The sequence below is a fragment of the Vespula pensylvanica genome, chromosome 2 (genome assembly GCF_014466175.1).
Source record: "Vespula pensylvanica isolate Volc-1 chromosome 2, ASM1446617v1, whole genome shotgun sequence".
Lineage (NCBI taxonomy): Eukaryota > Metazoa > Arthropoda > Insecta > Hymenoptera > Vespidae > Vespula > Vespula pensylvanica.
In genome coordinates, this window is record NC_057686.1 from 5210618 (window position 1) to 5233286 (window position 22669).

The 22669-nt window shown below is 36.6% G+C and overlaps 4 protein-coding genes and 1 long non-coding RNA gene across 5 annotated transcripts in view; 3 read left to right on the forward strand and 2 right to left on the reverse strand.

Moving 5' to 3' along the window:
• The window catches only part of LOC122637986 (breast cancer anti-estrogen resistance protein 1), a 45558-nt gene extending 43533 nt beyond the window's left edge, over positions 1–2025 (reverse strand). The window contains exon 1 of the mRNA XM_043830577.1: positions 1540–2025. Coding sequence (XP_043686512.1) covers positions 1540–1584 — 45 coding nt within the window. The 5' untranslated portion in view covers positions 1585–2025. The remainder of the gene's footprint in view (positions 1–1539) is intronic.
• A 1861-nt stretch (positions 2026–3886) lies between these two features.
• LOC122637995 lies at positions 3887–4347 on the forward strand. The gene is made up of 2 exons (XR_006329332.1): positions 3887–4029; positions 4088–4347. It is a non-coding gene; the product is annotated as an uncharacterized LOC122637995 (long non-coding RNA).
• A 2783-nt stretch (positions 4348–7130) lies between these two features.
• Positions 7131–8087, forward strand: LOC122637942. Its single transcript, XM_043830479.1, has 4 exons — positions 7131–7231; positions 7321–7479; positions 7570–7641; positions 7749–8087. The coding sequence occupies exons 1-4, from the start codon at positions 7182–7184 to the stop codon at positions 8023–8025; spliced, it is 558 nt and encodes a 185-aa protein (XP_043686414.1). The 5' UTR covers positions 7131–7181; the 3' UTR covers positions 8026–8087.
• A 347-nt stretch (positions 8088–8434) lies between these two features.
• LOC122637941 (craniofacial development protein 1) lies at positions 8435–10780 on the reverse strand. Its single transcript, XM_043830478.1, has 3 exons — positions 10485–10780; positions 10016–10400; positions 8435–9928 (listed from the first exon to the last, which is right to left on the reverse strand). The coding sequence occupies exons 2-3, from the start codon at positions 10383–10385 to the stop codon at positions 9408–9410; spliced, it is 891 nt and encodes a 296-aa protein (XP_043686413.1). The 5' UTR covers positions 10386–10400; positions 10485–10780; the 3' UTR covers positions 8435–9407.
• Positions 10781–12315: 1535 nt separating this feature from the next.
• Positions 12316–14417, forward strand: LOC122637583 (transcription factor 21). The gene is made up of 2 exons (XM_043829794.1): positions 12316–12769; positions 13716–14417. Exons 1-2 carry the CDS (start codon positions 12446–12448, stop codon positions 13923–13925), a joined length of 534 nt encoding a protein of 177 aa, XP_043685729.1. The 5' UTR covers positions 12316–12445; the 3' UTR covers positions 13926–14417.
• The last annotated feature ends 8252 nt before the right edge of the window (positions 14418–22669 follow it).

Sequence of the window (22669 nt, forward strand, 5' to 3'; positions counted from 1 at the left end):
AAAAATTCATGTGCTATAGAATTGAGAACGTACGGTAATCGAATCGGAATGATCTCTATGTAACGTAGAAACAAACAGTTTTTACAAGCGAATTTACGTATACGCGAGATCTATAATAAACGTGCAAAAGTCCAGCTAATATTAAAAATTAATATTTCAATTAATATTTAAAAGGAGGACAATTGTTTTTTCTTTGTTTTTTAATTCTCACTCGAAGAAAATCGAAACGATCGAAGCTGCAGAACTTCGGTATAAAGGAAAGGTCGAAACCTTTAAAATATTTTCTACCTGCGGACCTCGACGATAAAAGGAAGGAGATTCTTTGGCGATATCTCATCTAAATTCTAAAAGAGCTTTCGCACTACGGCTCGAGAATGATTCGATCGATCGATCGATCGATACATCAATCGAGAGATACGAAATATAAAGATCGTAAATACTTATCGACCGACTTTAGAACGTTTAATATTGACTAAACGTGACGCGACGTAAAAAAAAAAAAAAAAAAAAAAAACTTCCTTTTCTCGCACACAAACGTCCTGTTCTTGTAAATCCCTAACTTCAGACTGCAAATATTTGTCTTCTACACGCCATCTTGACAGGAGCGGCAGGTACCATCTTCGACACCCTTTGGTAATATTTTTACGAATAAAAACTTACTCGTGCGATTCTAATTGAATAAAGAATAAAACAAAACAAAAAATGTTTCGTAGAAATGTTATAACAATCGATAGTATTGTTTGTTCGAGAAAAAACGATTTTAACGATGTTGTCCTTCTCTCTCTCTCTCTCTCTCTCTCTCTCTCTCTCTCTCTCTCTCTCTCTCTCTCTCTCTCTCTCTCTCTCTCTTTCTCTCTCCTTTTCCTCTCCCTCCACTCACATCAACACGAGTGTTCTCATTTCTTGCTAAACAAAAGAGTATTAAAAATATTGAAGAGTCAAGGTCAAGTTTTCAAACGTACAATAACGGTGAATACACGTAATCTCTTTCTGATTTCTACTAAGTACGTAAAATGGTACGTTCAAATGTTTCAAGCAATTTTTTTTTCACGGACTGTGCTTATTAGGGGATCAATAATTGGTGCGGTGAACGATCCAAAAGGAAGACTGCTCTTCACGCATTCGCCGCACACGCGATCAGAGAAAAAGAGAGGGAAAGAGAAACAGAAAGAGAAAGAAAGAGGGGGAGAGAGAGAGAGAGAGAGAGAGAGATAAATGTAGTAGAAATACGAGCTTCAGAGATAGATTCTGCATCGTCGAACCTTTGAAAATGTTCATTAATTTTTTTAGACGTGATGTAACATCAACATGATATTTAATGTAAATTAAATACATAAATAAAGAAAAATATGAAGTAGAATACTTTGTTGGTACAATGTTGTTGAAAAAGACGTTATATGTAAATGATTATTATCGACGAAATATTGGTTAAACGAGTCGTTACGTATTGTTTCTCGTTTCCGACAAGACAGATAAATACTTTTCGTCGTTCGTTATTAGATAAGATTAAAATATACATACTTAATTGTTAGCACTTACCTGATTAAGAGTAGTGGGAATGATGTCAGGAGTCTGTGGTAACATTTTGCAGCGTTGGTCCTGTTCTCGTAGTCGTGCGCACCTTCGGTCAAAATAATGTGACGATCGCACGCGCGTTCGGTAGTAACATAATAAATTCGGTCCAAAGTAGATAGAACGAGATAAACACCTTTAAGAAGAATAATATACACCAAGCGATTGATCAAAGCGATGTACACTAAAAAAAAAAAGAACGTATTCACAATACTACGCACATCCGAATTCGCGTGTAGAGGTTATTCACGTAATACGCGAATGATTTACGTTATTTGTTAGTACTGCGATGAGTCGAATTTCTCGTTGTAACATGAATGTGCCTGTCGACGTTGAGAGGCGTCGTCGAAATTCACCGAGTACGATCGATTTTTCCACGTCGAAAAATCAAACCAACAGTGCAAGGAACAACGCGTCCTCCCACTTCGAAGTCGTGCGCGAGACTGACGGTTCCGGGCGGTGTAGCTACGCCCGAAGACGACCGAACACAGACGGAAATTGCCGAACGCCTACTATCAACCCTCCTCGGTCCTACGCGGCATTTCTTAAATTTAATATCGACCGCGAATGGTATAATGGAACCATGAAAATGCGTTTTCCGATGATCGACGTTTCCAAAATTCTCTTTGAATTTATTTCACAAAATTATGTTATTCGTAATATTGTGAGCTAAAATAAAAGCCATCCTTAATTCATTATACAAACAAATCTATTTTCTTTTACGTTCTATTTTCGACCTATGACGATAAGTTTTCTACGAAGTTTCAATTGAATAAAAATCCAGTTGTGTTTCCGAAGTCGTGTATATTCGGGTTACGAATGTTTCCGACGAAATACAACTTCATTTCTGAATCAGTAGAAACGGCGAGAGAAGAGCTCGTTTGTATTCGCGATGTAACGATCGCTTCGTAGGACGCATAATGACCATGTCCAACGAGCTGTCTTGCAAATGACAAATTCCTTTCTCAACGTATTTCTCTCTGTCTCTCTATCTCTCTATCTCTCTTCTTACATGTCCATATCTGAAATTTAAAAGTAACCTTCTCAAAGAGATATCGTCATTCGTGAAGGTATTGCAACGACAAGAAGAAGGAACGAAGAAAAGAGTAAAGGATATGGATACCATATGAGAGGATCGATCCTCTAAATCAAATGTAAGAGCAGGGACATCTTCGAATCAAGTGCAAGGTCGAACGTAAAAGGGAAGTGATGAGAGCAGCGAAACAAAAGGATCCAGTTAAAAATAGTGGACCGGTCACGTCAACCGGTCCTTTCAAGGACTCCGGCCCATTACATTCCTTTTTTTCCTACTCTATCCACCTCGGGAACAAGAGGAAACAGTACGCTTCATACTTATATACCATAACAACTGTTTTCCGTCAAGAGAAAAAATAAAGAATAATGATAATGACGAGAACGGGAATTCCTTCCTCCGTTATAACACCTGTTTATAGTTAACGATAATCAAAAGCGAAGTTTACATCACGAAAACGATGAGTCAGAACAAATGATTCTCATGTCGTTACCAACGAATTCCGTCGTCATCGTCGTCGTCGTGATGGTGGTGTAACTATCGTTTACTCGTCTGAACAAATGGCCTTTATCGAAAGTAGAATCTACGAATTCAGTCCAATGATGTAAGATAAACGTGACCCATAAAGAATTCCTCCTGTCTCTGACGATAAGCTCTCGATCGTGTCGCAACCTTCGGTTTCGTTACAAAGAAACCTGAGGGCCAATTAAACGAGACTGACATTCATCGTAAATCACCGTATAGCTTCCGTCTTTATGCAATTTCGTTGCTCTCATAGAGATTCTTCTTCGCTTACTTACTTTTAAATGCCATCTTGGCCCGAAGATAATAACGTATTTTCACCTTGGTAATATGTTTATGCGTTTTGCTCTACCGAGATTGCAAGGTTCTTTTTGTAATATCTATAAATATCCTGAAGCACTAAACTTTCTTAAGATACTAGACAAAAGGATCGAAATGTAAACGCTGTAAAAGATACCGAAAGCTTTTCGCTCCGTGTAAATTCGTTAGCGTTATCGAGATTTTAACCTTCCGTGTTACAATCGTTTCGTCTATGTCGCATAGAACTGAGCATAATACCGCGCTTAACGAACCATCCACGTCCGGATGTATTTCTTCGTCGATGCAACGACATGCCATTTGTTTCGTCCGTTCGAGTAGAGAGTTAACTCGAGCGAAAGAGAGATAGCACACATTAGCGGTTACGACTTCTTAGAAGTATCTTAGTACGAGTACTTAACTATTATCTCGTATTGCACGCCGTCAGAATTCCGACACGTGTTCGCTGGCAAAACGAACTCGATCCCAACTAACAAACAAACGAGCCTTTGATTTACGAACACTGCAACAAGATGAATTTTAATCGTACGTCGCGACATCGGCCTGGGCATTGAAATTGATAGCGATTTACAAAACTTACACTGGTATAACATTAACGAATGGTCGCTGTCGTTTAAATAAAACTTTTATCTATTTACACAGGCCACCCTGGAAAGATGCTATTTAATTCACGAAGACTTCATTCTCATCATTGAGATTCCATTTTCTGGAACTCGATGCCGTTCGATAGAGATACCGGTGCATCTCGCCTTACGTTTACGTTCCAGTCATTCTTAGGAGATGCAAGTATTCGATGTATCCACGAGAGCTGGCGCCGTGAGAGCTCTAGACGACCATCCATAAAATATACCCGTCGTCGAGCGAAAGGAAGAGAAAAAGAGAGGGAGAGAGAGGGAGAGAGAGAGAGAGAGAGAGAGAGAGAGAGAGAGAGAGAGAAAGAACCAAAAAAGAGAGAAAAAGAGAAGAAGATAAAGAAGGAGGTAGACGGAGGAAGCTGTGATGAGGGTAAAGAGACCAAGAATCTTCCCGCTACTTGTCTTCCGTAGTCACCGAGAAACGCGTTGCCCGAGGAGATCGTTTACCCGGAGGGTGCGAAAGCGGCATAGAGAGAAGCAAACGAGAAGAGGAAACGCGGAGGACGCTGAAAAATGAGGGACCTTCGTAGACTAGACTGTTCTCTGCGTTCAAACGAAAATTAGAAATGGGAGCTAGACCGTGTTGGTGTCGTGACGAGGCCAATGTTGTCGAGTAAAATAAAAAAGAAAGGAACATAAAAAAAAAATAAAATAAAATCTATTCAACGAACCCAGTCGAATATACTTTTTTCCTCCCTTCCTAAAATATTTCGACACTCTGAAAACGAAGAAAATAATCAAGATGACGAGGATTCAACTTGTAATAATAATTGCGACGAACGAACAATGGCCTGGTAAGTTCGTTTAAAAATATCATTCTTTAGACATTACACATTGAAACGTTTAAAAATAGCAGGAACACGCGCACGTCGTTTAACGCTTTGCTTTTTCTACCGTCTCTCGTCGAATTCCAAAGAAGAACACGTCACGCTACGTAGATATACCTACGTCAAATGATGGAACAGAGAGAAACAGAGTCAGTGCGAAAGAACAATGTAAAAAAGGAAGCCTTACGGTTCCACTTTGCTCCTACTCTCGATTCAATTACTCTTATTTTTCTTTTTCCTTTTTTTCTCAAGATTTTTTTATGTTTTCTCTCGTACCACGCTTCGTGTCTACCATTAATTCGCGCCACGTTTCTTTTATGTAATCGATCCACATACCGATCCAAGTGCTTTTAGGCACGAGTGGCCTCCGCATTTTCGAGTGGATATCCCTTTTTGTTCTATGTACTATATACATTATCCACGATGGACGAGGAGTCAGTCCCGTACGCACTTTTTCCATCCTAAGCTTATCCTTCGTCATAAACTATATCTCGATGGTGACTATCCATTCACTGATCCGCCTGCGAAATATTTTTTACATTCATTACCGCTCACCGACCATGAACCGACCGAGAGATATTACTATACTACGTAATACTACGAAAAAAGTGATTCATCGATCGTTCTTTTCAAGGAAATACTTTCTACCTTCTTCTTCTTCTTCGTAAACGGATATCATTTCGATAAATGTCTATGAGTCTTTCGAATAATTAACGATCGAATTAAAAAGAAAAAATCGAAACATAAATCTTGATTTAGAAATATAGAAACGCCAATAAAATCATTATCCTTGTTCGATTTTAATCCGAATACAAATGAATTCGTTTAGCATTGCAAATTCTATCGATCACAGTACAAAATTACGTTCGCAAAACGAAATCCCTTCTCTCGTCGGAAACTAAATTATTATTCACAGTTAACCCTTCCTTGCTTTACTAAACACGCTCGTTTTCGGCCAAACAAAGCCGTACGTTCTCCATTTTATTGGCAAATTTCGTATTCGTCCCTTTAAATTCCCATGCCACTAACACCCCATCATCCCTCGCAATGACGATCACTTCATCATTTCTATCGCACCTATCCTTTTTCCTCTTTCCCATTTTACCGACCTAGAGATTTACCGGAGATGCGTTTGTAATAACGCACGCACGGCGTACATTATTACTTGCAGCCGGGAAATTCTTAAGGGAGAACATATACACGAGTCGCGTAATAAAGCGGCTTATATTTAACCATGCCATAGCTTTTAAAGTACGCATAGTTATTACGGAAGCTCGAAGTAAAGTATAGTTACCTCCTGGACGATTAATCGCTCGTTTTTATTCAACTTCCTCAATTCAAATAATAATAGTAGTAGTAATAATAATAATAATAATATTAATAATGATAATAGCAATAATAATTTGTAACCATTAACTCGTTTCTTTTTCGACAAAGTAAATTCCGAGTTTGTGTAAAACGCATGGAAAGTAGAAAATTCACAAGATTCTGACGATCGTGCTCCGGAATGGAAGAGGCTTGCCGAACGGCTGGAAAGATATTCCGGTTGGTGAATAAATTGCCGATGGCAAGGCCGCAACTAATGGCCGCCAGTCTGGCGTCGATACTCTTGCTTGTTGGCCGTCGTACACATAAGTCGAGTTAACAAACTACTAGTAGGAAGATGTTCGAAGGAAGACGTCGTTCTTCGTATTCTTTTCTTTTTTTTATTTCATCTCTTTCCTTTCTCTCTCTCTCTCTCTCTCTCTCTCTCTCTCTCTCCCCCTCTCTTTCTTTCTCTTTATTTTCGTTCTAAATCTCTACGCGATCTTGCTTTAGATACTTTTGCGAGAATGTGACTAAATATCGATACTAGATATTGTTACGTTCATGAGCTGTCAAATATTTCCAGATACGGCTCAGGTTAGGCGATAATCCCAAGTCAAAATTAAAAAAAAAATTTATTTCGGAAAAGGAGTAAGTTCTTGACGCTTACTCTCAAAATGTATCAATTTAAAATGCGCAAGTATCCAAAAGAAAATTAAAACAATGACATGAACATACATTCCGTCTGATATTAATTTGATTAAATTTTTAAAAAAGAAAAATGTTGAAAATCTTAAAAATTATGCAATATGCAACAAATAATGTATATCCAATGTAAGTACTATTCGATCATCGTGATTAATTCATTTTAATGGAGTTATTACTTTATGATATATTTATATTAAATATAATCGACAGATTATTTAGATTGTCAAGATACATACAATATTTTTTTTGCGGAAGTAAAAAATGTCAAAAAAATGTTCTGATCCGAGGTGTCCTTTGAATATATATCTGAAGTAAGTTATTTCGTCTCTAGTATTGCTATCTTCTCTTTCGACATTTCTACCCTCATATTTCTGTTTGTATATTTGTTTTAAATTTATAGTGCCAAAGAATTACAAAAACTTCAGGTAAAGCCATGCGTAACATTTTCTCCTGATAGTGAACGAAAAAGTCGCAACGAAACTAAACGACCAAAATGCGCGAAACTAAAGCCTAAAAAGTCACAAGAAAAAGATGGTCGCTGTGGGATATGTTGCAGAAAGTAAATTTCTATTATTTATATAAATTAAAAGGGGAAAAAAAAAAAAAAGAAATATAGAAAATGTCTCACGTAAAATTATATTACTTTTAGCAAAAGATGTAGCAGACCTTTGGAATCTACCACAGAACCTTCCACATCCGCAGATTCACTGAAAAAAGCACGGTAAAATATTGATAAATTTATACTCTTAAACAATCGCAATATTCGTACAAAGAGTCTCGTCTTCTTTGGTGCAACGTTGTGAATAAGATTCTTAAAAAATCTTACAGACCGAAAAAGTCCGGAATGAAAAAGAAAGCTCATCGATACGAAGAGGAAGAAAGATGTTGCAAATGCAGAATAAAAAATTGTATCGAACCTAAGCAGAAGAAAAAAAAGCAAAAACGATCTCGTTGTAAGAAAAAGGGAAAATGTAGGTGGTTAAAAAACTGTCTCGGAACTATTTTCTTTTGTTTTAAGCGTTCTAAGAAATCTCGCTCTTCGCATGTACTATGTAATTCATCTCCACAGTACGAATATTGTTGCGCGCACAGAGATGTACGTTAATTAATTGTCATACTTCATAAATCTAAGATATCTCCAAATAAATACATATAAATTCACAACAACTTAAAGAAAGAATAATTAATTCACAGAAACATGAGGAAACATCGAGGAAAAAAAACATTTTTCTTTCAGCTAAAATTTCGAGAGATTCTGCGAAACGTCATCATAATGACTTTGATTAAAAATGTGAATGCTTCAATGCATGCGATTGGTTTCTCTATATAAAATAATTTTTGCAATACTTTTTATATTAATTATTTACCTTATTACCTAGCATGATACCTCAAGATCAGTCGTATTTACAAGGCGTTTTTTCCAAAGGATTGAATATTATGCGTAAAGGTATACATTTTTGTATGTAAACAATCGCTATGTCCGACTCTACTTTCAATAGATCGCTGACAAAGACTGTTGCTTCTTTATCTTTATTGCATAACGTTAATAAGTCCACAAATGTAAAGTATTTTGACGTATAATGATGCGATAATATATCGCAAAGTTAATACATTTAAGAAACTGTGACCTGAGTTACATGAAAAATTGAAATTAAGTTTTAATCGGAATTCATGTTTGTAAACATGTCATATATACACTACTTATGTTATTAGATCGTCCACTGCCTATGTCCCATTAGTAAAAATCAATTAAAGTCTGTACGTTTTTACAGATCTTAAAAAACATAAAGTAGCTACGGTAAGTGTAATTATGCTGTGTTGTTTCATAACGTATCTTGTGATTCTATATACACACGTAATGATTATCTATAAATAAAATAACGTACTCTTCATATGACTCGCCAGAGGCAGTGATCGTGATAGTTCAATAATCATATCAATATCGTATATAAGTATTACGATTCATACTCTACCATATACACGCATCATTCTTTCTAATATTCAGTAATTTTGTGATATTTTCTATAGTGCCAGCTCTTATTTACATTACCTAGTTAAACTATTGTATTGTATTGTATTGTATTGAGTAAAAGAAATTGAAGCTTGTATCACTTGAATATAATCGGTAAGAGAAGCATCAAGCTTCAAATATCCTGCTTCGATGCGAAGTTCTGTAACGATACGACAGGACGAGACAAATGCTCGCAAAAAGTAAATTAAACTATTACACGATACATATATAGAATTAGTCTCGATACAGTGGAATGATCAGTCTCTTTTAAAAAATGTGGTTGTCAATCGCTACCATAAAACTGATTTAGCTGATTGGCAAGCCAAGCGAGGCAAATTTTTCTTATGCATTAAACGAAATACGACAATAGTCCCAGTAATTATTTAAGCTAAATGCGTATTATTGGTACCTGACAATGGCAAGCTGAGAAAATTGGAATTTTTTATTTCTTTTTTTTATCTCATCGTACCATTGACTTATCGTGTACTGCGTCTACCAGAGTTACGCAATTGTTTTTCAATTTCGAATTGCCGTAAATCCGCTCTTTGAAGAAAATCTTGTCTCTCTAAATACCCATCCTTTCCTCTGTTATGAGTTATAATTTCTTCTTCTAAATTTTCCTGCTTTTTGTAATTGTCCCAATCAAGCTTAGACTTTTCCAATGTGCTAATCTTTGCTTTCTTTCCAATCTGTCCCAAAACAGAGGAAATACCTCCCAATCCACCCCTTTTAATACCTCTTCCTCCTCCTCTTCCTCTTCCTCTTCCGGCAGGAGAAGTCGAGGCATCTGTCTTCATAGAATTTTCAGCAGAAGTCAAAGATAATCTGGCCTCTGCAGAATCCACTGATACTTCTTTTTCTACCTTTACCTCCTCACCAGCAAATTCAAATATTTTTGTTATCTTCACTTTTTCTTCTACTTTTGGTTTTATCAAAGTAGAAGATTTTTCTTTTGGGCCATTCGTTGAGCTTTGTGTTTTTGGTTTTGAAGCTACCGCTATTATAGAAATGAACGATGTATTAGTCAAAGATATAATTAAGGTTTGAAAATTAAATTAAACAATAACAAGTTATAGTATCCTACCGGTATCCTTCATAAAATCTGCCCACAAAGAATCTGCTCTTTTCTTTTCTTCTTCTTCCGTAAGTTCTTTCTTTTCCGATGTTTCTGATTCATCTTGTTCATCTTCTTCTTTCGATTCATCTGCATCTTTTAATTTTCTTTTTGTTCTTTTCTTACGTTTTGTACTTTTATCTTTAACTGTCCGTCTACCTCTTTTCTTGCTTGTTATCTTATCGGTTTCTCGCTTATTTTCATCGTTTTCATCTTCGGGACCACTTTCTACTTCACCTTCGGAATCTGCTTCTGATACAGGTTCGTTGTCAGCTCCATCAGGAACATAATCCTCATCATCATCATCAGAATCAGAAGGTAGCTGATGCTCTTTTGACATTTTTATACTTAGAATCTACATAACCATACGTTAAAAAAACATTTTTACTTTGAAATATAATAATGGATCAAAATATAAATTATTATTTTGATTACTTACATCTTTTACAAGAGAAAGATTTTTATAAAAAAAATCTTGTCAATATCCGACGTTCGGGAACGTTCCTTACTGCATAAATTCACTTTTTTTTCGATCGTGCCTATCACCAATTTGCATAATTATGAAACAGATGTTAAGCAATTGTTTTGAGCAAGCAGAAAATATTGCTTTCATAAGCAATTAGAAAGGTTAAAGACGTATACAATCAAGAATCATAAAACGTACGACACTCTTAACAATCACATTTAGCACGCATCTCCAGCGACGTTCGAGCGTGTATTGCCTGCCATCTTTAACTGAAAGTTCGACTAAACAACGAATCAGAAGTCTAGAAATAGTCACATGACAAACAGACTACGATCACTCTGATTGGCTCGTTCTCAACCGCGAATCTACATTGAAATACTCGTACGTATTGAAACTAATGGAGATATATGATAGGTTATTCATGTAGGATCGCTATTTACCAATCATTGTTAACCTATAATACTAGACAAAATAGATATTACAATATATATGTCGGATAATAGATTATCAAGAATCTCTACAAATCTAAAATATGAATAAGCAATAACAAAAAAAAAATATATATATATATATACACAGGTTATATATTAATTTAATATTATCGTTCTTTAAAGTTATATATCTTGATTAATTTTTCAATAAGGTAAATAACAAATCTTATCGATACATTAATTATTCTAATCAAATTCCTCTTTATACATATTTTTCTTTATTAATAATATTAATCATTATCATCTATATATATCTCAAAGTATGATAGTAATTCTTGATATATATATATATATATATATATATATATATATATATATAATCGATAAAGGATGGTCGTACGATTACATTCCAGAGAAATGTCAAGACGTTTCAAATTGCAAGGGGTTTTTCACAAATTTGTCAAGCAATAATTTAGTCCTTTCTAAGATGCTAACAGAGTTCACTTGGGTCACTGTAATTCTCATATTACAGGATCCATTTCAAATCCTGCTTCCAACGAAACGATTAACTACCAGTCAACGAGGATTTTAAGGAGATTAACGTTATATGACCTTACCCTTCAAAGTAAGAGTTTACGAAAAAAATCTGTGAAGAAAAAAGACCATATGTATTTTTAAAAAGTCTCAATATATAATGCAAAATTAAGTCATATGCCAAAGAATGTTCTAAAATTATAATCAATTTCCAAATTGCATGTCGTTGTAAAAGATTCAAGTTATAAGTTCGATTATTTTGTAATTCGATCGTGAAAAACTTACGAGAGAAAAGAGAAAGAGGAAAAAGAAAAAGAAATCGAACGAAATTTATCGGAAGTACCAAGAGAACGGAAATAAAAAAATTTAATAGACGTCAAAACGATCGTAGACAAAACAGTATGCGTATGAAAATGAGTAAGTGTTTAGAAAAAGACGGCAGACAGAAGGATGTTCCAGGTGGCTCCAGATGACGCAGCTTCCAAGCTATTGGATAAAAACATTCGAAAAGCGCGAAGAGGAGGATGAAGAAGCTCAAAGAAGGAGGTTCGTAGAAGTTTGAAAGCTCCGCCCGGTTTTCTGGACACCACAGATCTCGTGGCACTTTCCACCAACGTGCTTCTACTTCCGCCTTGCTTCTCCTCCCAAATCTCTCTCTGCTTTATCTTCTCTTCGCCTTGGAAATACTTCAGCTGACAATTAGTATCGCGTAAGCGGTGTGTGACCGTCGAACTTTTCTACAAAAGCTGCGTTTCGAAAAAAAAAAGAACTCAAAAAAAAAAAAAAGAAGAACAAAAAAATAAAAAATAAAATAATAATAATAAAAGAAATAACAAAATTTCGAACAATATTACGAATATTACGAATATTAATAGCTCTACTCATCGAAATCGATCGAGAACAATAAGATATTGGGATAAATTTTCGTTTTATTATTTCAACGAACGCATAAGAACTTTTACATCGAAGATGCCACGGAAACGTCGAGCGTCGACACCATCGTTGGAATGCGACGAAGAAGAATTCGCGTCGGAGGAAAAATTTAGCAAAGAAGATATGGATAGCCGAGCCCCAAGAAACGCAGCTAATGCTCGTGAGCGTGCAAGGATGCGAGTTTTAAGCAAAGCATTTTGCAGATTAAAAACAACCCTTCCTTGGATTCCACCAGATTCGAAACTCAGTAAACTCGATACTCTTCGTCTTGCTGCAACCTACATCGCTCATCTTCGTGCCGTTCTCAGAGATGACGGAGATTCTCATCCAGAAACGACGAGATCGTTGTCCTTGGCTTTGGTGAGATCACGACTATATTTTAATATTTGACCGTTTGAATTTTCTTGTTAATTTTTATCTTAAAACGAATGGAATCTTTCTGATAATCTACATAAAAAAAGAAAACTTAATTTTATTAATATTAACCGTTTGAGTATAAAGTTACGATTGCACTTCTGTTCAGTACCTAAAAATGCCTGCCCATCGATCCGTAAAATCAAATTGATCGTACGCTCGGCTTTTGTCGATACGCGTTTTTATTGTTATCGTTTAGAAATTGTTCTCATTATTATATTTATAAGAATGCCATAATAACAATGAATTCGATGAGACTTACTGCTTATCGACAGAAAAACGGCACGATCATCACATTTAGCATTTTTCGATGAAATTTTTGAACAGGCCCGTAACACTCAAACGATTAATTATTCTAATTAAAAATCATCGTATGGATGTAAGATAACGATAATTTATTTAAATAGAATTATCATAATTTTCTATATCATTATAACTATCCAATACAATAATACGCTACGCGCCAGGTGGATCCATTCGGCGTCGCGACGGCAAACGTCGTCTTCGAAGTCATCCTCTCTGTTTATGTCTCTCCAGGTGGATTGAATCACTTTAAAACCTCCCACTTACCCTTTGCTGCCATTAATTCTAACTTTGTTCTGTTGTTTGAAGAGGGATGTTTGTTTTATAGCAAGGAATAAAACGGTTTTAGCACTATTTTCTTATTAAAACATTCGATTTATATCAAGAAAAACGTTTTATAAATAACTATTTTATATGTATGTATATATATATATATATATTATCGATCAAATCTTCGGAACCGCTATTTCGAATTTTCACGAAATTTTTCAAAACTATTTCAAGATACAGATATTTTTACCAACAGCTCTTCTTTTTTTACTAATATATTTATAAATTTAATAATTAAGTTCTTTTCTCTGCTTTACAGTCATGGCCTTTTGCTATCCAAGGAACAAATGCTTCGATGTTGATGAACAACAGTTGTAACATGTCATCCTCGGCTTCTGCCAGTTCTAATCAGTATCGGGGACAGCAAGGAAGCAACGATATTCAAAACTTCCATCACAGTGGACACCAAAATGCTTCCATGCGTCACAATCATACTCACAATCACGAGGCACAACTCTCATATTTCTAATCCTACTTTTCGAACGACTGATTCGAAAAGTTTATCGATAACGAAATCGTGCCTTTTAACGAGAGAAGAATCCAAAAAAAAAGAAATAAAATAAAATAAATGTATGTTGTGCACACATTCACGGCAATTTACAACCTATTTATTTAAAAGTGCCTTATTGCTCTATCTCTTCTCTCTCTTTCTCTCTCTCTCTCTCTCTCTCTCTCTGTGTTATTTATTAAATTACTATTAATATGTAAAAACCATTATGATGTGCCATGGATAATTATTGTTGTAATTGTAACCAAAACATGCGAACTAGTCGAATAAAATCTTTTTATCAATCGAAAATTCTACTTTTTGTTTCGTAACTACTCGTAAGAAATAAATACTTTTCGATAACTGTCCTTAGTATAAGAGCTATATCCGGAAAGTAAAAGAGGAAGGATATGGTAACGTAAGAAGGAAAGAAACTCGAAGTAAAATAAACAGTACGAAGAACCTTTTGTGTAAACCCAATGCTAAAATAATATATCCTATTTCTAGGACAAATCGAGCAAAACTGTCGGTATCGCTTGACATCTTTGTGCGTCAACAAACCGCCCTTAAAAAATTATAATTCTCGCATTTGTCCGACTGCCCTTCACCACCTCTTTTTCTTTTCATGTTTCGACGAAAAAACTTTAACATAATGTTTTTAGTCTTTTTAGTCGGGACCGATTACTTAAAATGTATATTTTATACGAGGATATTGATATATTGTTATAAAATATTTCTTTTTCAAATAAAAAAACAATTATCAATAATGTCTAATGGAAAGATACTTCATAAGACTGTTTATTAAATATTTTTGAAAACTGCATTAGAAATTTTTTGTACTATTATTATTATTATTATTATTTCGATCCTATTTTATCAACGAATAAATTTTTTAAATAAATTGCATTACCTACGAAATAGAAATATCCAACAAGTTTAAGTCTGTTACCAACTCATTCGGTTTTGAATTCCACCTATTTACTAGATCTACTATTATCGATTGAATGCAGGGTAGGCAAGACAAATATCTATCGTTATCGACCGACGAAACAGGAATCTACTATTACCTATTCGTTCGAACAACACTACTTTTATCTTGCTCGATCGGTAAACAACCTTTAGCGATAGTAGTCAAATACCAGAAGATAATAAGCGATAACTGACTATTATTGACTCGATTGGAAAAAGAATTTCATGTATCTTTCATATCGGCCTTTTTTGAACACTTAAGCTTTATTAGAAGAATGTCACAACACGAGATGGCAGCACTTGCTATAAATACATTTTGCATTAAATTTAATTGTTCTTATATCAATCAATAACTTAACTAATCATAATATTTAAAAATTGACATTAAATTTTATACAAATGCAATTATTTATTAGGTTATCATATATTATATTTATTATTGTACCATAAAGAAACAAAATTTATTTATTCTTTTCAATGTGATTTTTTTCTCTTTCCCATTTTGCTCTTCCCACAAAACAAATCGTCCTATAAAAAAAATTTGACCAAGTAAAAGCATGGAAGCCGCATATGAGATTACCAAGGCAGGTCGGTCTTATTAGGATTCTTGCTCGTTACGACATCGTTTGTACATCCTTCGTGGCATATCACTATCGATTGAGAAAAAACCAACAAGTTTCTTGATTTTGATCAAGGCTCTGTAAATCTTGATTTTATGTTTAGCGACAGTATCCTAAGCAAACATGTATACGACTAAGTAAACATTTGCTACGACATTTACGATAATTTCAATAAATTCTAACTCGACAACATAATACAGAAAAAAAAAAAAAGAAAATTTTTAAAAGAAGAACAGAAATAAAAATGTATTAGTGCATATTATAGCGGACTTTAAACAGCGGTACGCTGCTCAATGAAAATTCATTCCTGCTGCCGATGAAAATTCATTGAGTTGTTGTGATTTCGAGCGAGACGAGGCAACGCAGGTGTTTCATCGGAGCGTTGCCCTGAATTTTCTCGGTGTGTGCGTACGTACGTACGTACGTACGTACTCTCAAAGAAATAACAAAGTTCTTTCACGCTAGTCGAACCTCGTTCCGGTACCACTCGACTATTCTTTCATCCTGTCTCAACTATTAAGCTTGAAAAGTTTCGAATATGAAAATAAAATCAAATGTGATTTCCTGTTTTATACGATTAAACGCAAAGGCGACTCGCTTTTTCCATGAAAAATCACGAAACGGAAATGACTGGCTTTGCGAGTACGAGAATGCAAGAGTGTAAAAGAGAGAGAAAGAGACAGAGGCAAAGAGAAAGAGACAAACAGACAGACAGAGAGAGAGAGAGAGAGAGAGAGAGAGAGAGAGAGAGAGAGAGAGAGAGAGAGAGGGAGGAGAAAGAGAGAGCGTTATCGTACGTCGAAAAGAAAAATGAACTCTGATAAGAGCACACGTGTTCAAAAGACGAAACGATCGGTCGGTCAATGCGGTACAGTGCGGTGCGGTGCGATACGATGCGGCTTACGAGGCGGCATACAAGGCGACGGTCTACATAATCGGTAAACGTCTTTCCTCGTGTCGGACGACGGGTACGCGAGCACCTACACACGATGATACGCAAAGATACGCGCGATAGCCGAGGTACGCCAAGTACGAACGACAAGGAGGTATAAAGTTATCGGAGCAAAACAAGTACACGAACCACGCAATCTACATCTTCCTTTCCCTCTTTCTCTCTTATCAACTACGACGCAGGCTCGCGACCGATTATCAGTCGGGAAATCGGCGGTCCTCCAATTTCCCCTTTGTCTTCGATCTCGATGAGCCACCCTCTAACACAGCTGTGCGACACTCGAAGAAAATAGTACCGTTAACGATCGACCAGCTGCTGTTTGTTACATCTACCAAGAATATATTTTTTCGCTTTTATTCCGTTAAGAAGAAATGACACTTGGAAAGAGAATTACATAAATCAATGCCTCTCTCTCGTCATATTTTCTTCTACATAAATATATATATACATATATACATACATGCATACATATATACATACATATATATATATATATATATATATATATATATATATGTACGTTCTAACGCTTCGAACGTAGTAGATGTTTCTAATCCAAAGAAAATTCGCTTCTCCTGATATTTTTAAAAGAAATTTTTTGAAACGAAATAATGAAGAAATCGAACGTGCATTAATTTAACATCTTTCGCCTAATCTCAATTTTTGACAATCGAGAAACGTTCGTAAAATGACAGGAATTACTCGCAAACGCGAATTCTCGCACCCGAACAGCCATGGCAACGATTCCAGTTCGCGATCTAAAGTAGAAATTAGTAGCGATAGAACTGGATATCGTATTGCGCGACAGCGAATAGTAATTACGGCGAATACAGATTGCACGCAAACACGCCTAGGTATATTCTTGATAGCGCCACTAGAGAAAATACAAGTTGTCACAGCGATTCTACGTATCATTAACATTTATCGGTATGCCTCGCATGGGCGTCGCATAAAAATCTCTCCAATTTTTTCCTCGAGATCTATCGATGTCAACTGGAAACTCTCGTCAATCTTTAAATCAATTCTACGAGATATTTTTTTTAATCGTCTCATTTAACACATACTTTTTTTTATCAAATAAATATTCTTCAAACTCGTAATTCCTTTTTTTGCATGGATACCTATAGCATCTTTCGATTAACGTTCTCAATAAAAATCGATTCCACGAACAAGACACTCGTACTCGTAACATAGAGACGATTCCTGTGAAAATCTATTCTTAAGAATTCCCATTGATATGCAAACTCAACTACGAGTCAGGGTATTTGTGTGTTTCCTCGAGATAAGCGTTATCACATTGGCCTACCTACATGCACTTATGCTCCGATCGCTTACCGAGAACCTATCGACTTCCTTTGTGAAGGTAATTACGCTAATTGAGTTTCACCTACAACGACTACTCGACTCTTTTATGAATCGATCGAAGGTTAAATTGCTTCTCCTTTCTCTCTCTCTCTCTTTTTGTATACATAGCTATATCTTCCTTCTTCTGAATAAAAAAAAGGGAAAAACTCATTAAAAATTCATTAGAAGATCTTTCCTGCGTATATACATAAGTACACAGTTTAAATGGCAAGCATTATCAATGTCCAGAGTCCTTCTCATGAAAAAGAAATTCCAATAGCAAACGGTGCGTCCCTGTGTGGCGCTTAATACCCGAAAGGATTTGAAATAAGAGATTTAATAAGATCTTTCGCCTTTTTCGATTTCACAGTCGTAAACCTAACGAACAGCTTCTCCGTTTTTAACATTACATAACTTCCTACGCGAAGAGACCTTTGGAGTTTCCGAGGAGAAATCGTCTTGGAAAAAAAGATTGCGTAACCTCGTCAATACTTAAAAGACGACATATCCACGACAAAAGTTATATTAATAAATTAACACCAATCGTTCCTACGCATCTTCTACATTTCGTAATTCGTTACGTCGAAAACAAAAATAACTCAAAATTGGTCTTAAATCGTACCTTCATCTTGACTCTTAATTATCCTAATTCTCATCTCTCAAAATTATTGTTCCTTACAAAATGAATTACTCCGAGATATTCTTTGTCTCTAAATTAAATAAACAAATTTTCCATTATCATATTAGAAGCAATTGAAGGTTTTAAAGGAAAAAAGAAAAAAATAATGAAATTTCGATTTCGCTAAAAACGAGAGGAAAATATTTTCCAAGGATCATCCTGTTATTTATGACTTTTTTTTTTAATGAATAGAAACGAAGGAATGCACCAGTTCGATCGACGTCTCGTTTCGCGAGTGCGGCCCTGATTGTCGGCTCGCAGCCGCGGTTCGCAGCGATGGCTCGCAGCCTCGACTCTCTCAGAGGCCGAGCCGAGTGCAGGTGCGCGCCCGCCAGTCTGTCGCCAGGGTCCCCTCCCTGCCGCCTTCCCTGCCGTCTAGGACCCAGTAAAAGAAAGAGAGAGAAAGAGAAAGAGAGAGAGATCGTGGACCCCTCCGACCACCACTACACCATCACCACCACCACCACCACCACCACGACCACCATCGTCATCATCATCGTCGTCGTTGTCGTTGTCGTCGTCGTTGTTGTCGTCGTCGTCGTCGTCGTTGTCGTCGTTGTCGTCGTCGTCGTCGTCGTCGTCGTCGCGATCAGGAAGGAGCGAGGTGAGACGAGCGAACGTGGTATCGCCTGTCTCTCTCTTTCTCTCTTTTCTTCTTCCTTTCGAGACCACTTTGTCCAACATCCAGCTTCTCTTTCTCTCTCGTGCAACAGGTAGTACACACGGACAGCGCAAGCAACGAACTGTGTGAAACGAAAGCGCCTACGCCTACTACAAGATATCCGAGAATCTAAGAGTACTTTTTCCTTTTTTCTTCCCTGTCATGAAAGTCGAATGCTAAAAAAGGTAGGAACGGGCCTGACGAAAGGATCGATCGGAAAAACCTATCGAGTCTTTTTAAGGGATTCACCTAACTGCAATGGGCTTGGCAATCAGTTCGATCGTATGTAGGTCTTTCTGTCTGTCTGGTTGACTATCCGTCTGTGATAAATGTTTAGAGAATTACTTTGAATATCATTTAAACTTCTTAACGATCTTTACTTCATTTTCTTGTCTCGTTATTCCGAAAATTCGAGAGTCTTGATATTGATTTTTGTTGAAAATGAAGATTATGTAAATAATGTTAAGGATTTAATTTATTTGTACGAACAAATTATTTACTCTGTTAGAACTTTCAATACTTACGAATTTTATATTCATTAAGATTAATAAATTTTCCAAAATGATTACTCTTCATAGATTTTCTCGATGTTAAGGATATTGAAATGATCTAAAATTGTATAAAGACAGTATTGTTTGAAAAACTTGCAAAAATATTCTGAATTTAAAGCCGAGACGTTTTATACGTAAATGCGATAGCGTTTTAAATGTAGTAAGAGAGTGTTAAAAGGGAGCAGATTTAATAAAGGCGTGGATCCAAGGAGACGACAATAAATTCGAATGGAATTCTTTGAGTGAAGGTATTCCGAAGATGTTGGGTGGTCGTATAGGAGAAACGAAGAAAGAGAAAGAAGATGTCCAAACTCGTCAGGTTCTATGCGTGAGAAAGAAAAACATACACAGGCCTCTACATCTTTAAATATATGTATCTACGACGTATCGCGATAAACGATATCTGTAAATAAACGTGTCAGATTCCAAATCTCATAGGCCCATCGAAGTGTTTACATAATATCAATGCGATCAAAGATGTTATTTTCTAATCTTATAATAAACTGATTATATATTATATCAAACTATACACATCCTTGAAACCATTCTCTAGATAAACTGCTTCGCAATAAATGTCTTATCTAATCGTCACTACGCATCGAAAACTTTTTTTAGTCTAATGCGAGAAATACTTAGACCGATCGATCGATTCTTCTTCTATAACAATATTATGGAAAGACGAGCAGGTGCATATACGGATCCTTTCATAGATTCCTTCTTTCCTCACGGTAGGAGGTCGAACAGACCTTCCCATAGAACTTAAAGTTAGTCGCACTTCGAAACCGGTGGAACGTAACGAATTGTCCCGGTAGAAGAGACGTGACTCAACGGCCGCTCTTTTACAGTCGAGCGCTCATTTCGGTCGGTGAAACGGGTCGTCCTTCGAGGAGGTCAACCCGTAAAGAAACGACTCGTTTGCTTTATCCGGTAACAATGGAGAAAACAATGGAGACATTCGCAAAGAACGTTATCGATCGTTCCTTGAAACTTTCGAATTCTTTGACGATCGATAATTATTATTAACGACAGCTCCTTCATCGACACGAACAATAACAAGGAAAAATTGTCTTTGACGTTGTAATTCGAGAAATTATTAAGAAAAAGAGATCGACGTAATGAACTCGACGAACTCACAAAGTCTTTTATGGAAGTATCGTTTCATGACATAACGTTCGTACCAAAGGACTCAATTTAACAGAAATCGATTTACCGAGTTCGTAAACGTTTCCCTCGGTGTTGGACGTAATCTCAAGCGAACCGATAAGTTGTCGTTGGCAATCTCCAAAACAGTCATAACCATCCTAGCGTGATTTCACCAACGTACCGTTTCAATGCAAGTACCCGATTCAGAGTGCTCGAATACCTGTCTCGTACACCTGTACCAGAGCTCGGCTTTATCGTCGTACAATTGAATGCCACCTGTGCGACCATCTCTACCGCACAGGTGTCTTTTAAAGAATTTCATTAATTACAAATGGGAAACCTCGGTTTCTTCGAGCAGAAAGGGAGAGAAAGAGAATTAATAAGGGACCGAAACAGCTGTCGTAATTCACCCGACACCTGCACAGATTCTCGAGTTTTCCCGACGACCTCGACCCCCCCAAGGCTTGATCGTATTTCCCATATCTCCCCTCTCTTCCATCAAGAGGAAATACAATAAAGTTTACAAACCCAAGTGTTCCTTTCTCGTTGGTTAATCCAGCGAAAAGAGTTGATAATATAGTCGCAAAATATCTTTTTATGTGTATGTATTTTTTTCTTTCTTTTAATCGCCTAAAGAAAAATAAAATCCAAAAAAGACAAATTTCCTTCGAAATTATTTCTCTTTATACGGACACATAAATTATCTAAGAATTCATTGGAAATTCGTGTTCCAACGATATTATCACAATCGATATACAACACTGTTTACGAGTAAGTCGATGCCAACAATATAAACGCTTTGTCTTTTCTCAACGAAAAGCTTGGAAATGTTTTAACGAGTGGAAACGAAAGTAACGGTAAACAGAAGTACCTCCAGGTGCTGTTATTCGCGACACCTGGACGAATACTACGCTTTTCTCAGGGATCTCAGCCCTAAAAAAGCCAGGGTTCCTAGAACCCTGCCGAGTGCAGATGCGATCATAGCTACGAATATATATGCTTAAGATGATATAACAATGTCCATTCGTTTCCTACGAGTCTTTAGCACAAAGGATACATTCACTATCGTTTTTAGTGTCTCTAAAACAGTTAATATAGTCCATGTTCTTTCTATCTCTCTCCCTTTCTCCCTCCTTCTCTTTCCCTCTCCTCCTCTTTCTCTCTGTCTCTCTTATCGATTTTTGCACGGACCTAACTTTGAAGTGAATGACAAAAGCGAAAGAGCTACGATCGGCTAAAACGATTTCGGCAATTCTCGCGAGTCTCCTTCAGTCCCTTTTTCTCTGAGAGGGTCCAAAGACGATGTCGCCCGGGGGCACTCGTTCTCCGATCTTGGCAGAAATTCGAGCTCAGCTCCGTGGTCGTACAACACAAAACAACGACATGGGGTCCGTGTTCGCGATGGAACGAGGCAAGAACGGAAAACAGGCTCCCACGAATCCCACGACGCTCGTTGGCGAGAGAGAGAGAGAGAGAGAGAGGGAGGGAAAGAGAGAGAAAGAGGAGAGCCGCGAAGGAAAGGCTGCGGGTTCTCTCGGTGGCTCTCTCGCTTTGCTCTAGCGATGGCTATGATCTGACATCGAAGGCAAACAAACAAACTATATGCGTTTACAATAACGCTTATTCGTTTCGAATCATTCACTTCGGCCAAATTTCATGAAAGCAAATATTGCTACTTTCCGTATATAAAAGCTCTGACTTAATGGGAAATATGCATTTAACAGATTATCATCGTATTAGAAAAAAAAGTTGGAGGCATATGATGAGACCTATCGTCGACGTGACCCCCGGTGTCGCTTCGGTAACT